Source organism: Aphelocoma coerulescens, chromosome 4 (assembly GCF_041296385.1).
Source record: "Aphelocoma coerulescens isolate FSJ_1873_10779 chromosome 4, UR_Acoe_1.0, whole genome shotgun sequence".
In the NCBI taxonomy this organism is placed as follows: domain Eukaryota; kingdom Metazoa; phylum Chordata; class Aves; order Passeriformes; family Corvidae; genus Aphelocoma; species Aphelocoma coerulescens.
The window spans coordinates 18765304-18779965 of NC_091017.1; the positions used below are offsets into that span (position 1 = coordinate 18765304).

The 14662-nt window shown below is 39.5% G+C and overlaps 1 protein-coding gene across 12 annotated transcripts in view; it reads right to left on the bottom strand.

Annotated features, from left to right (window-relative positions):
* Positions 1 to 14662, bottom strand: part of ARHGAP24 (Rho GTPase activating protein 24) — a 247525-nt gene that overhangs the window by 5054 nt on the left and 227809 nt on the right. For all 12 annotated transcript variants that reach the window (XM_069012940.1, XM_069012938.1, XM_069012943.1 and 9 more), the window contains 4 exons: positions 13400 to 13607; positions 2885 to 3017; positions 2064 to 2137; positions 1533 to 1654 (listed from right to left, as the gene is read on the bottom strand). In XM_069012940.1, the coding sequence (XP_068869041.1) occupies positions 1533 to 1654; positions 2064 to 2137; positions 2885 to 3017; positions 13400 to 13607 (537 nt within the window). The remainder of the gene's footprint in view (positions 1 to 1532; positions 1655 to 2063; positions 2138 to 2884; positions 3018 to 13399; positions 13608 to 14662) is intronic.

Here is a 14662-nt window from a genome sequence, read left to right on the forward strand (position 1 = left end):
ACTTGTTTGTTTGCTAAGGCAAAATGATACATTAGAACTAGGCAGTAGGAAAATTCACTTAGCTACTCCTATGGCACACTTAGCTGCATTCCTTCTGAGAACATTACCTGTTATGTGCAGAACCTGACTACAGACATTGCATTGTCTTCAGGCAACTTTTATGACTGCATTTGACAGGAAAAAACTTCCCCATCTCTGTTGAATCAAACAAAACCAACTCCTCATCCACATCATAAAGATACGGTTCCCCATAACTGCATGGTTGATTTTGAACGGTTGTGCAAGAAAAGCACTCTGCATCTTCCAAAAAGCAAAGAGAAGTGATGAAGGGTGGCCATGAGCACCAATCAATGTGTATAGGGGCTTTGTTCAAAGTCCCTATACATTTAAGTATATGTAGCCCAATTGCAAATTGGCACTGTCTTACATCAAATCTTAAAGTTGTGCTTAAAAGGTCATAGATCTGTTTAATCAAACCCATTTCTCATTAGTTAAAAAAGTGTATGTGTTTTCGTACAGCAAATGTAGCATCCATCCCGTTTCCTGCAACAGGCATCATCATTTTAATTCTAGGGCTGTTGATAAGCAGGCTGGAGAGCTGCTCAGACAGTACTCACAGATTTCATACGTGATTTGGAAATGCCTTGTTTCTGTTCACAACAACATAGCTATTGTGGTAAGAATTAAAGGGAAGAAGGAGGAAATGAAAAACTTCAGAAAAACAAGTAAACTAACAAAGTGTATGGGGCATTGTTGTATCTGGGGAAGAGAAAAAGCATCATACTCACAGGATAGGAGTAATTCCACACACTCTCAAATAAACTATGAAAACTGCTTTTTTTGAGTTTTGGTAGCATTTTCAGTGCACAGTCTGTCTACAGCCCTAATTTTTGATAAAGATGAGTAAATCCTACACATTAAACAAAACATGTTTGATGGCAGAAAAGGCATCATGTACTTCATGGAGAGTTAAAGTCACAAAGACTAAGTCTAGAAGAAAGTTATAGGAGGACTTGGTCATGTCCATATTTTTATCTTAAACACAGCAAAATGCTACAGCTGAACATGGCTGTAAGTGAGAGCATGCAGCTGGTAAATTGATTCCTGTTGTTCAGGAAGGCATGTAATATACAACTGCCTCGTGAGGGTTCTACACGGGTCACTGCAGTGTGAACCTGAACTTTTCCTCGTCCTCAAGAACCACAGGTAAAATATTAACTGCACTCCAACTGCACATGCTGAGCAAGAACATGCCATGTTAGCAGGAAGTTTTGAGAGAGAAGGTCCATGTTTAGTGAAGTTGCCAGGGCAGAACAATCTCATGCAAAGTCTGTTTGCGATGCTGCACATTTCAGTAGCTTTCATACTAACTTTCAAGATTTAACCCAAAAGCTCATGCAGGTTGAAAACTTCTGTCTCTGTATAACAGATATATGGAATTTACTGCACATACTGCATGGACTGGTATGTGCTAGTAATAAACCTAAAGACCTTTCTTCTTTTCCCTTACAAGTTATGTACAGTAAGCTCACCTTCCATGATCGTCAGAGGATCTTCCACTTTAGGGCGCAGGATGTTGGGGCCAAAAACTGTAGCCAGGTTTTGCACACTCATTTTGTTTACACCTGAATACGACTGGACTTCATCAAGGAATCTGTGGGGAAGAAAGAGGTCCTTAAGGAACATGTAAGGAGGAAATTAAAGAAAAAAAAAGTCAAAGCATGTAATTGTTCCTTAACACAGTTTAAGTACTGCATTCCAAATGCAAACAAAGCCATTAACCGCAGTTAGAAATGGGAAACGCTGTGTCCTATCAAGAGGACAGAATATATTCACTTCTACTTTCTTGCACTCCTTGCCTGCTTATGAAAGAAAGTCACAATCTTGATAGAGCAAATTACTAATTAGTCATGCAGTAAATCTACAGCTTTAGCACCTTCACTTGAGTTCACCAGTCCTCCAAGTGTGAGTAATGTTGTTCCTTCAGGGCACATCCACAGACAGGTCTGTCTGTCAGCTCACACCTATAAATACCATTGTGATATTCTTGCAAGAGCACTTACCTACAGATATATTTCAGCAGATTGTAATTGACAGCTGGCAGGCTCTTCACTTGCTTCACCAGTTCTTTCAGGCCCTTTAAGAGGTTTAAGGAAAAATAAAGAGTGAGTAAGCATAGTTTTTTTAACACTTTATCAGATTAAAAAAAAAAAGTCAGCAATTCCAATTGCAAGACAACAAACACACCACTGAAACTGCAGCATTAAATATAGGTTATAATCAGAACAGCTTGTAGAACCCATTCTGGATTTGCGTAACAAGAGTTAGTACTGGAAAAAAATAAACAAGAAAATAAATATCTTGGTTTCATCATGTCTTTTTCTTTTACTTCTTCTTTTTTTTTTGACCAGCAGCTCCATTCCTCCTGCGGACAGCAAGGCTTCCAGAAACAATTCTGGTTTGAACTAGCTGACATTTCCTGTAAGAAACTACTTGGTTATTTTACCCAGTTCAGGTCCATACTAGATTCTGACTAATAAATGACTCCTGACTTAACAGCAAGGGTTGAGCAGCAACCACCAAGACCCTTCCTTTTATAGTTCAGAATCTAACCCATGAAAATATAAGTCTATTCCATGCAAAATGGAAGCCATTGGCTACAGTGATGTTTACTTGAACTCGATTCAGTGATGTGCAATAAATACAGCGAAGGTTATGCTACACACATTTATCTAAAATTCCAGAGGACCCACGTGGCAACAATTTTCTTACAAAACCTGCCTCATTTAATAGATGTTCCTTTAAATTAGGACAACCACCAGCTTCTCTCCTCCTGAAAACTGGAACAGCCTTTTATTTCATCTTACTTGAGTTACCAACTCACCGTTTCTTCCTCCTTGCTGAGCATTTTGGCACAGGAAAGAAAATCTTCGTATTTTGCATATGGTATGACTGGTTCTGGGAGTTCCCTTAGGTACAGCTTGAGCAGTGAAGCCACCGTGTGCACATCTGTGTTGCTGTTGGGGTGGAACACAAGAAATCATTAATGTGAATCAGGATGATACTGTGACACTGACAGGCTAAAACCTGCCACTTTTCCATTGTCACCCCACATTTTACTCATCAGCAATAAATACATTTACAAACCCCACCTGTAATCTGGTTTTCGTTGGATTTTTTTGTCCTATAAAGAACTCAGGATACCCACAGGCAAATGTCTGTCAACTCCAGTGATTTATTACCATAAATAATTACAGTGCAGAGACAGGCATGGAGGAGACAGATCCTGGCTCTTGCTGACAAGCACCTCCCTTCAGACATGCGAAATTCATCTTAAATCACACTTTTTGTTTTCACCTGAGCCAGAAACCAGGCATTACATTTACAGAGTGGGGATTATTCTCCTACTAGGGATGGCCCCAGTTCCCAAAACATGCCCAGCATGTCTCAATTCCAGTGGATCACCACCTCCTCTGCTATCAGTATTCAGGAAGCAGGTTTTAAAGGAAATCATATATACCACAGGTGTTTAGTTGAAGTCTACCTATTGGAATTACAGCTCTTTCCCTGACATGCATCTTTTTCCTGTGGGCTCCCACAAAATGACTACTGTGCCTTTTAGCTGTACTCTTACACTGAAAACCTGGATATACTTTACACTCGGAACCTCAAATCCCTGGGAGATGAGTTTTAGCTCTGTCCTGTACCAAGTAAGCTGAGGCAGCAAACAGAAAGTGTCTGAATGCTTGCACAGCAGGTAACATCACAGGGCCAACAGTCAAAGACCTGATACGACATACTTCCCATAAGTGCACTTGCAGAAATGTAAGGGTTTTTTGGATACAGCTAGTAGGAGCCTCAGCTGTTTATCAGGCACACTAAAAGTAAGAACACGAGGAAAAGGATTGAAATCACATGTTCAGAGTAGGCAATCACACTTGGCTTCAATGTTTCTGTGGTTACACTCTGTTAACTTAGGAGTACTTATCTGAAAATAAGTAAGTAGAAATTACATATAAGGCTCATGCTAATGCATGAAGAAAGCTCTCTTGCATTATGTCTGGCTCCATCTCTGGGTTTAGCTACTCAGGCATTTATTCAAATCCTTACTGGAATGTTCTACATGCTTTCCCTGGTTCAGATAAAGACTTGTACTGGCAAGCTGCTATCTTCCACTCTGATTTCTGAAAAATCAAAGAAGGGGACACTAAATTTTGCTAGTTTCATTAATAAGAAACAGAAAATGCACACACATGCCTACAGTGTTATGTATTTTTATGTTATGCATTGTTATATATTTTCTTTTTCTTTGAAGACTTCACACGTGGAGTATTTTTTTAAACTCACAGTGTCTCAAAGGGAACCATTGGTATTTGATGCACTTAAGCTTTGCTAGAGGTGTGTTAATCATTATTTTGGAATAATCTGTTAAAAGAGTAATGGCTTTTACTAAGTTAAATCTTAACAAGAATGGTGAGAACAACCCAGAGCAATGTGGTATGGTATGTCAAAACAAAAGAAAGACGATAAAGCACTGTACATATTTAAATGTTCACCACCACCAAACTCCTCAAAATGAATTTGCAGAAAATATTTCTAATTCAAACATGAATAATTCCCAGCCCAAATTTGAAAAAGTGTTTTCTAGAGAAACTCTACAAAGTACTAATGCAAACCCACATTTCTAAAGAGAGTTCAAATTCTAATCTCTTGATTGCAACCCTCTGTTGTAGAGTGGCTTCAATTCAAAACAGTGGTTTTACCCTACTGCACTTTTTGGATGCATATAACAAATGTGGGGAACTACTAGCAAGGAACGAGGTATGATTGTACTCTTATGAGATTTCAAATGCTAGCTCAGATTTGGCCTCTAACCTTTCTGTTCTACCTATTCCCAATTCAGCACTGATTGCCTTTCTTAAGATTTTATTATTACTGTTTTTGTTATTTAAGCAAGGAAACTCCTCACACCTAGCTGAAGAACTTAACGACATTTTCCAGAGTCTATTTGCATAAAACTGGAGAGGTCTTTCCAAAATACAAGCATCAAGGAGGTTAAGTGAGGGAAATTACTGAAGAACAATTAGAAGCTGGCACACGGGTCTCTCAGTAAGGGGATTACACAGTAACATCTTCCCTTCTTTGTACTGCCAGGATCATGCTTCCTGTAGTATGTAAGAATAACTCCACACCAGTCCTTTGTGTGGAATACTTATTCCTAGAGGGCACAGCAGCTGAAGGATAAAAAGGCTGAAGAAGGGGACAGAAGCCCTGAAAATGAATGCAATTTATAAACTTCCTTTTTTCAGTGTGAAATACCGCTAGATTATCACTGTGAGAGGTAAGATGAGTGCCAAACACTGTTGGTCTACCATGGAAGAACTGAGAGAGAAATGGGGAGGCAGCATGCTGAGGAGGAAGGAAACTGGGAAGTGTTGCTCTCAAATTAACTTCCTGAAGCACATGCTGTACTTACAAGCATACAGAAAGGTGTTTTATAAGATGGGATTAAAAACCCAGGTCACAATTAATAGACAGAGACACATATGCAATATTTTAAACTCATTTTTAAATTATTATTTTCTAAGGCAATACCACAGACTGCCACGAGATGGTGGGATAGTAAAGTAAGATTTTGGAACATCAGTTATTTTCTCCCTTAACTGTACTGGACCACTTCTTAGGATTTAGTCTATCTGTACAGAAATTACCATACAAATTTTGGCAGGACAAAAAAAAATGCACACAGTCTGTATACACAGACAAAAACTACTTGCCAAGCTCTTTAAGAATCGGATTTTTAAATCAACATTTAGACAAAAGCCAGTGACCTTCTTTTTTGAGTGCAACTGGGGGTACAAAAATGACGGTATTTTTATAAATAATGTAACTAAAAGACCATCTCTCAGAATATGAGACTTGTTTAGACCTTGCAATGTAGTATTTTTTTATCCACTTTTTGCTTTAAATTACAGAGGAAAACTTTAAAATGCCAGACTCCAGTCCTAATGCATCTGTATTCTGGGTATTTCAGTCCATGAATACCACTAAGCACTTTTCAGCCCCAGAGGACAGCCATGGGTTTCTAAGAAGTGCTGAACTGGAGGACTGGGAGCATTTATTTTCCCTTTTTAGTCTGTGGTGTTACATCCATAGTCTAAGTCAAACAACAGCACTTATATTTCTGCCTTGAGGATAATTGGTGTAGTTTTTAAAATGTGAATCTTTGCAGGTCTGTGGAAGACCATTTCCTCGTGGACTTCTTCCAATTACAACTGATCAGTTTAAGACAGGGCAGAATTTCCCCCTTCAGCACCATCCTTGCCTACATTCCAGAATCATTACAGCTACAGAAATTTAATGATTACACCGATCTTCATATTTCTTTTGCTATCTGACTGTGTAATATCAAAGTGTTTCATGATTACACATTCATAATTAACAAGATTAGAAGTATTCATTAATTTTTATTAAAACATAGTATGTCAATTATGGCAGAAAATCCTCTGTTATCTAAATTGGAACAACTCTCATTAACCGAGGCAGACTTTCTCAAAGTGCACAATTACGAGCTTGAAATGGGAATGACAAAGCACAAAGTGGGGAATTGAATGTAACATAAAAAGCACCAGCAAGCTGAGAAACAGCTATTTTGGTATGTTGTGATGGGAGGTCTGACAAAGATGACTTATCTCACCAAAATATTAATACTGCATTCATGGTGGTATTTCCAAAGGAGCATCCCCCCACTCCAACACTGCTCATGCACAGGCATGACAATTGCAAATATGTCCCAGCCTCTCCTTAGTCATCAGACTGCCCATATTCAAAGCCCTATTCATCTGAACTTTGTCTTTAATATCTCTCATGGCGTTGCTGTTTGACAGCACTTTCCTTTGTGATACCACAGACACCATGGAAGTGGCTGTCAGACCGATTACACTGCCTGAAGTTTTTCACTCTCTCTACCATAAACCATCTCACTGAAGCCCAGCAGGTCACCAGAAATCCAGGCATAACCCTCGCACTCAGACAAGCAGACAGCGTGTTCAGAGAGCTGGAGTCAGCACTTCAGAGCACAAAGCCAACAAGCCCCTCATAAACTCGGTGAGAGGAAGTATTAACAAGGCAAGGTCACATTACAGAAAGATTAATGCTGTGCCAAAAATAGCTCTAGATCATGATGGTACATAAACAGTTTGCATGAAGAACAAACAGTAGGGAACAACAAGCTGTGAGGCTATAATTCAATTTAGGAGTCCTGGTAATAAAACAAAGGAGAACATTACAGTTTGTGTACCAGTCTGACTGATTTTGGGAGTCAGGCTTTGGTCTAGAAATTCAAAGGTCAGGTTAACTTAATGTCCTATGTGATTTTTCTTCCCCTATGTGGGTATCTTCAAAGCATTACTCTATATAATTTTCCTACATAATGCAGATCTAGTGCAAGCAGTCCTGTGCCTCATCTAAGTACCAGATTAAATTTTGCCTACAACTTGTGGAACATACATGAAAGCGTTTACCATTTTAAGCCCTGAGCAGTCTTCTCCTCTCCTTGCTGCTGCGAAGTCTGGCTCTAGTTTAAGTTATCAACCGAGCTCAATTCTTATTTTTTGGTTTAGACAGAGAAATAAATCAAACCTATCCTGCTCCTTTGTCCCTGTGCTCACCATTTTTACAAAGCATTCTGCCTTCCACAGTCCACAAGGAATACTGAAGATTGGCAGACTCTATTTCCAAGTTAGATATCCACTGCAGTAATTGTAACAGCAGCCAATTTATTCAGGTTTATAAAGGCTTTAAAAACAGCAGTAAAGACCGCAATTTAGCACAAAGAAAAAGATAAACTCTATGGGGAAGGATGTTAAAAACTGCTTAAAAAAAATACAGATCCCTAAAGAGAGACACAAGTGCTTTCAGGTAAGGTGGGCAGAGGTCTAAGAAACAGATGGGCTTCCTCTACCAGCTCCCATGAATATGCTGGATAGATTGCTCAAAAAAACTGTTAAGTTTCTCCAAGATTTTTTTCAGGGATTGCAAGCATATGCAAAAACATGGAAACCCACAACAAATAAACTACCTGTCCTTGTTAACAGGAAGAAAAAGGCACAGATTTTGCAACCCAGGTGTGAATGCTTGGAAAAAACCACTCTCTCAGACCTTGCACATAGTAAAAAAATGCCATCCTTTCTTAAAGGTGACCGTGGCTAAGAAATCATTTGTCATTGGTAAATAAAATATGTAGCTGACTTTTTTTTTTTTTTTTTTAATTAGAGCTGACAAACCAACCACTTCTGAAACTGAAATTCATGCAAAGTAACTACAAATGTTCATTCAGATTGCCAATAACTAAAAACACTCTGAGGACAACAAACCCAACTAAAAACACAACAGGATACCAATTAAGTTGATTTAATGACCCCTGCATCACAATAGATATGTCTCCTAATGTGTATTTAATTACTAGACTAGGTCTTTAAGTTGTGACATGTGCAGAAGTTATTTCTGTTAGCTGGTTAGAAAAAGGGCTGGAATTGGAAAGGACATGGAAGTGGGTCCAGAGGTATAGCTGATGAGCAGATTGAGAGGATCAGGGAAGAAAGTCTGGAACAGGCAGAAACAAACAGGAATTTTCACAGGCCTAAGGCCATTTGTGTTTGGCAGGAACAAGCTTTCGAGCAAAGACTTCATTTCACATAAAAATGTGCTGTGCAGTTTTAGGCATTAGTGCACTTTGCCAGTAGGAAGACATATAAAGCCCCTTCTTTGCAGGAAACTATCTGCTTCTAAACAAGTTCTTATGTACAGGCTTGGATCTGGAAAACAAAGAACAATTTTTACAACCAGTGCTTTCTACTTGCCATCTGCACAGTGCCAATGCAGACTGCGGCCCCACTGAGACATGTCCCATTTCCTGCATTCACCAAAATTTTACAGCATTCTTTGCCTCAGGAGGAAAAAAAGAACTGTGCATGTGCTCCTTGTCACCTCATCCTCGTCACTGTCTTATTTTGCTTCAACAACCCCAGTGATTAAATGCACAGGAACATACCAGTTTACATTCTGGATTACATGGCTCCAGTGAGTCACAGCTACCATTTCCCAGCTATCACATACTATCAACTTAGGTACCTTTTTCTCAGCTGACTGCAATGGTGACCAGAGCAGTAGCATTTTGTCCTGTAATACACTGTATTCTTCCTTAGAGGAATTCATAGTCATAGGAAAACGCTTTGTTAAATATGCATTTCTGTACTTTCCTTCTTTCCTGTCCATGCACACTAATGCTGGCAGATGAGCGATGAAACTTTTGAGCTCTTCTGAACTACTGAACTATACACATCAGTAATCGTTATGAAAATCCAAGACACATGTATCATCACATTAATTTTTTAATTAATATTTGTTTCAGTGACACTTCAAATATTTTTCCTCCTTGAGCAGTCTTATCTCACATGTCATCTGGTAGTAATTGTGACGAACAGCAGATGGAAAGAGGCAATATAAAAAGAGAAATCCAACTTTGTGCCCCTCCTAGGTAAAAACTGGAGAACAAGTCCTTATGCTATTTTCCTTATGCAGTGCCATATTCTCTGTGCTAATGCTACAGAACAAATGGTCATAATTCACTTTGTATCATTACAAATGTATGATTTGTAAAGGAGATGAGGGACTTTATAAGTAAAACATAAGCCACACAAGATGAGAGAAGCAAATACCCCAAGGGCAAAGAAAATGGATTCCCTGGAGGGGGCAATTTTACACAGAGGTGGAGATGTACTGGAAATACCAAGGATATTTCAAATAGTAGCAAGTATGAGTGATTGCCTAATTGCACTGCTAGTTCCTTAAAGCAAATTTCACAATATGTGCAGATACATTCAGAGGGAGTGAGGTATTTATTGATTTTTGTTTCTGAACTGACACACAATTTTGAGGCGCTGTGTTTTTCTTCACATGAAAGGCCTCAGCAGTTTTCAGCTGTAGCCAGCTGCACCTCACCTTTCCAATACTGCAAGAAATGATGATGTTCCAGTTTTTATAAGAGGGGGTCTGGGGGGCTGGATGTTTCAGATCAGACACAGGGTTTCCTCAGTCTATGAGTTTGAAAAATTTTAAATACTTGTTCCATTCTCATACATGATTCTTCAGCAACATCTTATTCCAATTGTAAGATCAAGATCAAAATTAGTAAGTGAAGGTTTTTTCCACTGCATTTTTGTAACTGACTTCAGTATTGGAACATCCAGCTGCTAACTCGCATGAGTACAACCATTTCTCAGATATGTTTTATGTTTCAAAACATGGCTGCATTTTCTTTTGAGCAAAGCTATTCCAGTTCTTGTTTCTAATTTGCTGTATTTGTTCTACTTGTGCTTCATCTGTGTTCTTCTCTGCCAAAGGCGTGCAGACAGGAAGGCAAGAGGGGAGAAAGAAGGGCAGGGTCTCCACAGAACCGTGGACAGCAGCTGAACTCTGGGCCAAAGAGCAGATCTGTGCCTCTGAACTCCATCTCCCAACACCTGTAAGGTGATTTAAGGTGTACAACCATCTTAAAACAGAGATGACACTTTAAAGGAGTACTAACCACGGGTGTATGATCTTACCTTTGGTTTTGCTTTTCATTCTATGTTACATATTTTACTAAACCCGCTATGAAGGCATGAAGAGAAGAATTATTTAATAGCAATTTATCACACAAAAATATACACAAGCCTGCACATGTATTTCAAAGCATCTTCACACGTTCTGAAGTCTTTGTCTGACTTACGTGCATCTGGACATGGAAAAAGTGTGAGTATGAAAAATGGCAAACTCCTCAAACATCAGCTCTTTGTGTTAGTTCCAACACTGATGACAGCAGCCAGCCTTTCTCCCAGCCAGAGCCAGTGATCCAGCACTGCTACGGAAGTGTGACCTGTATTCCATTGTGTTCCATGCCCCAGGAACAAAAATGTCAGCTCTGCTTTAACTGTAAAAGTCTCTTATTGTTGATGTATGAGAACCGGCAAAATATAATTTAATAGAGAGAACCTGGGTAAATTTTGCACCATGGGACTGACTCTTGGCTAATAATAACATGTAACTACAGATTAAACACAGTGGATCTGGAGGTTCACAAGAAAAAGTAAGCATGGATGCCTAATGTATGTGGTTTTTTCTTTCTCTACAGCACTTTTCATATTGTGGCTGTTTTCCAAGAGCTCAACTTGCCAAACTGGCTGCATTAAACCTGGAGCCCATGCTGCTGTTCAGCACAATGAAAAGTTACCCCAAAACCAAGGTCATCACACAGGTGCTCTGTAAACACTATGAAATGAACTTCACCTCAAGAGTTTACAAATGGAACAACAGGTTGGAGGAAAAAAGCACATGTCCAATGGAAACAAAGCAGAGATTAGAGCAGAGTTTATGTCTGCTTGACTTCTGGACCAGTGCTACACCTAAATCACACCTCTTCAAACTCAAATGTGAAAAAGTAAACAGGAAAAGTACCCTGTGCAAGACACGGGGACATACAAGGTCAGTGTTCTATAAATTCTCAGCTTCAGAAGCAGAACTGCAGGACCAGCGATTTATAGGCAGCTCCTGCTGATGTTCCTAATTGCTAGAGTAGAAATTACGTGCATTCTTCACAGCAGTAGCATGTAAAATCTCTTCTCCTTTTCATCTGCTAAAGCTCAGCCAGCATACCTGTTCATGGGGCTCATTAGTCTGTGCTAAAGATGTTGCTAGATAACCTTGAAAAAAAATTAGTGTGGCTGAGCCCTGGTCTCATTTGTTTGGAGCAGTTAGAACTTGTGCACTTCCTTCAAGCTGTACCTCTCAGTGGGGTGTTCAGTACATCATCTTCCCACAGTTTGGGGTGGCTTGTTTTCTTAAGCATTTCCTCCACAATTATTTGGCTTACAGGCACAGGAGAACCTTTTGTTTCTGCCATTCGCCTACTCTTTGATAGAGACAGACGTGATCAGCAGTATTTATCATAATGTCCAAGTAAGGAAGATGTACCCAATAGATGCTTCGTTACCATTTTTAAATAAGCTACATGGTACCTGAACAGTAAGTGAGCATGCCATAAACGTTTATCAGCTAACACTGTCACTTCCCATAGTCCTCTGGCTCCATAAAGCCATTTACTCATCAATTATCCTAACTCACCTTCAAACAAGAAACTAATAAACCTCACAGGAAGACAAATCACTTTTCCAGAGCATTATAAATTCTTAACTTTTCTTTTAAAGTGAGGGTCAGGACTGAGGAAAACTGTTGGAGATGAAAGACCATTACAGGTGTCTGCCTTCTGTGCATCTGATGCACAAAACTTCAAGCTTAATTAATCTGCTCACTTCACAGGAACAGGGAATGGAGGCACCTAAATGATTTCCAGCAATCAGGTTTGAATTATGGCATGTTTTTGCACTAAAAGATCAAGCTACACTTTCCTTCCTGTTACTTGGATTGCTATCAGACAAAGGTCTCATGTAACAAATGCAATCTGCCTCTTCCTCCTAATTCCCATTGGGCCCACAACTGCAGTGAAGCATCCTGATGCCACTGTGGGGGTGTGCTATGGATGCCACTTAGGGCACATGCTGAGGACAACCACTGTTTAACAGTCTCTTGAATTGGAATTTCATTACCATCATACTAATTCTGATCAGAGTTTAAAAGTCTACGTAGCACTCATAATCCACTGGGTCTGTCTGTTTGATTGCACACTCTGAATATGTGACTGCTGCTGTCAATGCTTACAGGAACAGAGTACAAAAATTAGTCATACAGGAGAGCAAAGTCATACACAGCTGTGTGAACAGGACTAGGTTTTCCTTGGCCCAGAAACTCTCATTAGCTTTGTAAAACTGCATAAATATTGGAATACAAATCAAACCTGGATCCTCAAGACCACATAGGTTTGTTTTTATGGTCAGAGTGACTTTTACTGTAAGACCAAAGGCCCAAAATTATAAAGGAATACATGAAAGTACACTTTACTTCCAGTCAATTTTATAGATAACAGAACACACTGAGATTGGTGATAACAGAATTTTTCCTTTGTGGAACTGACTAAAAGCCAGCATCACCACTGCATTTCAAATAATATTAAGATCAAGGCTATCCAGATACTTTTGATTAAACCAAAACATTAGCAATCCTTCTCCTAACCAACTTTTCACAAAAGGAAATTCTCCAGGAACGCTTTGAAATCAGACATCAAAGTCAGAATAAAAAAGAAGACATTTCAGAGCGGTAATAGGAAACACACAGAGAGAAACCTACAAAAACATGTCATTCTATCTGTTGCTGCCATGTGTTTTACAGCACTGTGGGTCAGCCAGCCCAGCACACCGTGTCCTGCCTTGGCTCCAGGGAGTGGGGAACAGCTGGAGGGTTTTACCTGTCAAAAGAAGGCTTCTCTCCACAGTCAAACGCATCCTGTAGCTCCTTGACAAGATTAGCCTGCCCGGGCAGTCGGAAAAGGCCTTCTTCCTTCAGCCCCCGCTGTCGGATGAAGTCCACACACTGCTCCACCAGCATGGGAGCCAGGCGGTTCCCATAGCGCTTCTCGTACCGGACAGTGTCTTCCAGCTTCTGCCCAAAAATACCTGCACCAAAAAGAGAGCTCTGACTCAGCTCAGCAGCATCAACACATCTGAGGAGCCCACACCTTCTGTTACAACCCACGCAGTTTGCAGGTCATTTAAATGCCGGGACAATGAACCTACTGCTTTCTTAAGAATAAAATGCTCAATTTCACCCTTGACACTCGTCTGGAAATACAGTGCTGGCTGACATTTGACAACAATGCTCAAAAACATTATTTAAAATAAAACACTGTAAATTATTTGCAAGACCACAGGCATAGAAAACACTGGAATAACACAAATAGGATTTTCTGTCACAAAACTTCTGATTCAAAAGTGATGCCTATCTCCATCTTTTCTGGTTGATGTCTAATTATTAAGTACTTCCTGTATCAGTTCCAAAGACATATGAACATTACCTGTACACATGGAGGGAAAAATATTTACAAATATAACTCAGCATTTTGTCCCTACTGAATGAAATTACTGTTCTTCAAATAGACAATGATAAATCCACAATGCATTTTCACCATCTGCTTCAGCAATAATAAATTTTGTGTATGAGCAGAAGTTCCTGACATGAAAGGTGAAGTATGTCAGATGAACTGCAGGAAACCTAAATTTGTCCTTATGCTCAGAAGAAAATGGAGGTTTTTGGACAGAATTAATTTTGACCCTGCTCTGAGGGTATCATTGCTACCACTGGAACAACAGCTACTCTTTAGAGCTTACTTTGCCTCTCCTTTCAAAGTGCAGAGCAGCACAATAATGTTCAAGGCATGTCATCTGTGCTGGAAGTTCTCTCTGGAGACCACCCCTTGCTGATCAGCACTGAGGCTGAAGCAAGGCAATTCAATTTCTATATATAGCAGGACAATGAATAGCTCTAAGGCAGTCACGATCAGAAATTAAAGACCAAATGACTACTTCACTTTTGCAATGATGTACACTATAAAGTAAAAGAAAAAAAAAAGGCAGTAAATTGTGCCCTTCACTGAGCACACTGTTCCTGCTGGTTTAAAAATATTCAAGATGAAACCCAGAATTGTTTTGGTTTGCTTTTTCTAAAAAAAAAA